Here is a 3243-nt window from a genome sequence, read left to right as displayed (position 1 = left end):
TAAAACTCCCATATAATATTCTCACCTTGAATTTATCCTATAAAACTCCCATATAATATTCCATTCTTGAACGCACGCCGCGTGCATCATGTTTTTGTACAATCTGTGAATAATATATATAGGTTCTCCTCGTCTGAGTTATTTTTGAAGGTCAACAAAATACGATTTTCCTGTAATTCATTTCTCACACTCTAGGTATAATAATGACTTTTCCCTGTGTGGGATTTTTGATGTTTAAAAAGGTTGTGGGTACCTGCTTTCTTGGGTCTCTTGAGGTTTTTACGTCATGTGAGCCCTGTGCCCAATCAGCGCTGACGTCACTGTCCCCACCTTCGGACAAATCAAGCATCATGAAGCTGTCAGAGAGCAGCCGCAGCCCTGGCTTCCTGTTCATGTTCAATATGTCCGAAGGAAGGAGCAGTGAAGCTGACGCTGATTGGGTGCAGGGCTCGTGTGATGTGAGAACCTCACATAAGCCTCGGGACAGTGAGTCTCGACACCGCTGAAGTGGAGCCGGCACGCCAGCGGAGTATGAGTGTTTTTATTTTAATGAGGCCAAACATAAGGAATGAGTTCACTGAGAAAAAAAATTATATATACCGTGTTTTTTGGACTATAAGACACACCTAGGTTTAGAGGAAATTAGGAGAAAAAAAAATTGAAGCAAAAAATGTGGTTAATTCTGTACTTAATATCCCTTATCCTGGTATATATGGTCCCCTCATCCCTATTCTGATACACATGGCCTCCTCATCCCTATCCTAGTATGCATGGCCCTATCCTTATCCTAGTATGCAGGGTCCCATCCTATTGTGGCATGATTGGCCCCATCCCGCTCCTGGTATGCAGTGCCCCATCTCATCGTAGTATGCTTGGCCCCCATCCTTATCCTGGTATGCAGGGCCCCCATCTCTTCCTAGTATGCAGGGCACCATCACTATTCGGGTATGACTGGCCCCCCATTCCAGTCCTGGTATGCATAGCCCAATCCTTATAATTGGCCCCCATCCTGGTATCCATGGCCCCATCACAAAACATTAAAAAAAAAGCATTACACTTACCTACCCGGCGCTCCCTTGCTGAATCCTGCTCTGATACCAGCAACTGGTTCATGCTTGTAAGCAGCACATGGCAGGGACATAATGCGTTGCTCACAAGCAGAGCACAGCTGCCGGAGTACTCACCGTTAAAACTATATCAACATTATGAACATAAAAAAGGCTTCTCCCCTATGTGACATCTCTGATGTTTATTAACAGTTGATTTCCAAGTAAAATATTTCCCACATTAAGAAAATGAAAAAGGCTTCTCCCCTGTGTGACTGCTCTGATGTCTAACAAGATTCTCTTTCCGGATAAAATATTTCCCACAATCTGAACAGGAAAAAGGCTTCTCCCCTGTGTGAGTTCTATGGTGAGTAACAAGCAGTGATTTATGTGCAAAACATTTCCCACATTTTGAACAGGAAAAAGGCTTCTCTCCTGTGTGAGTTCTTTGGTGTTCATTAAGATTCCCTTTCTGGTTAAAACATTTCCCACATTTTGAACAGGAAAAAGGTTTCTCCCCTGTGTGACTGCTCTGATGGCGATCAAGATGCCATTTCTGGTTAAAACATTTCCCACATTCTGAACAGGAAAATGGCTTCTCCCCCGTGTGAGTTCTCTGGTGACTAACAAGATTCCATTTCTGGTTAAAACATTTCCCACATTCTGAACAGGAAAAAGGCTTCTCTCCTGTGTGAGTTCTTTGGTGTTCATTAAAATTCCTTTTCTGGTTAAAACATTTCCCACATTCTGAACAGGAAAATGGCTTCTCCCCCGTGTGAGTTCTCTGGTGACTAACAAGATGCCATTTCTGGTTAAAACATTTCCCACATTCTGAACAGGAAAAAGGCTTCTCTCCTGTGTGAGTTCTATGGTGAATAAGAAAAAGTGATTTTTTGTGAAAACATTTCCCACATTCTGAACATGAAAAAGGCTTCTCCCCTGTGTGAGTTCTTTGGTGTTCATTAAGATGCCCTTTCTGGTTAAAACATTTCCCACATTTTGAACAGGAAAAAGGTTTCTCCCCTGTGTGACTGCTCTGATGGCGATCAAGATGCCATTTCTGGTTAAAACATTTCCCACATTCTGAACAGGAAAATGGCTTCTCCCCCATGTGAGTTCTCTGGTGACTAACAAGATGCCATTTCTGGTTAAAACATTTCCCACATTCTGAACAGGAAAAAGGCTTCTCTCCTGTGTGAGTTCTATGGTGAATAAGAAAAAGTGATTTTTTGTGAAAACATTTCCCACATTCTGAACAGGAAAATGGCTTCTCCCCTGTGTGCGTTCTATGGTGTGTAACAAAATCTGATTTATGTGTAAAACATTTCCCACATTCTGAACATGAAAAAAGCTTCTTTGCCTTAGGAGCAGTTTGTTTTTTATTGCCTCTTTTCTGACTTTGATTTTCCTTAGTAGTCAGTAATGAATCAGAAGATGGGACCTGTTTCATAGGATCAGATGACAGATCTTTGCTGTGAATGGATGATGGTATATCTGGAGTAATAGCAATCACTTCAGTTGTATCTTGTAGGATCTCAAGATCATCAGATTTAAAACTTGAAGATGTCAGCTGTCCCTCTGATCTCCTGGTACAGTCATCTGCTAAGATAAAAAAAACAATTATTTTTAATAAAATATCCTTGAGTTTTATATTTTTGAACATTTCTACTTAAACTGTCCATAAAAATGGCAAGCTATGTAAAAACTTTAATTATTTACCAAGACAATGACAGTTCACAGTCTAATAGAAAACCTTGTTGGATGAACGAGTAGTGTGTGGTGTTCAACTGTTTGGTTTCTTTTTATTCAATATTTGGGAGGCAGAATGAACAATCAATGTTATGTAGGTGAAAATAATACCAATTCTCATTTCACAAAAAACAAGTCCCCACTCAGGTCCATCATCTGTCATTGGAAAAACAGAGGTTCCCACACTATTAGTGGCTCAAAGGCTGTTGAAAAGCAACAAAGTTTCCATAAACCAATCCAGCAAAATCCGCTCTCACTTCGGAGTCTTGCAGTGTGCGCAAACAACATTTAGGATCCCTGTATTTAGCAATATTATAGTGAGAAGAATCCACTTAATTTTTGGTGTGTGTCTCCTGGAGCACAATCTGGGCACTATGTGCTGGGTAATAAAATGGCAAATGTGTAATTTTCACTCTCCAACATCCACTGTGTGTTAATTTCTGGGAAG

General features: G+C 40.7%; 1 protein-coding gene across 1 annotated transcript; it reads right to left on the bottom strand.

Annotated features, from left to right (window-relative positions):
- Window positions 1-1228: 1228 nt before the first annotated feature.
- LOC141075645 (uncharacterized) lies at window positions 1229-2709 on the bottom strand. The gene has a single exon (XM_073562755.1). It carries the CDS (start codon window positions 2707-2709, stop codon window positions 1288-1290), a length of 1422 nt encoding a protein of 473 aa, XP_073418856.1. The 3' UTR covers window positions 1229-1287.
- Window positions 2710-3243: the final 534 nt, after the last annotated feature.

Source organism: Dendrobates tinctorius, unplaced genomic scaffold, assembly GCF_039654945.1.
Source record: "Dendrobates tinctorius isolate UK_male_01 unplaced genomic scaffold, ASM3965494v1 ptg000366l, whole genome shotgun sequence".
Classification (NCBI taxonomy): domain Eukaryota; kingdom Metazoa; phylum Chordata; class Amphibia; order Anura; family Dendrobatidae; genus Dendrobates; species Dendrobates tinctorius.
Note: the sequence above shows the minus strand (reverse complement) of the source record. Positions and strands in the feature narration are given on the sequence as shown.

Excerpts from the sequence above, each read along its gene's own strand:
- LOC141075645 (XM_073562755.1), bottom strand. The coding sequence starts at position 2,709 with ATGTTCAAAAATATAAAACTCAAGGATATTTTATTAAAAATAATTGTT.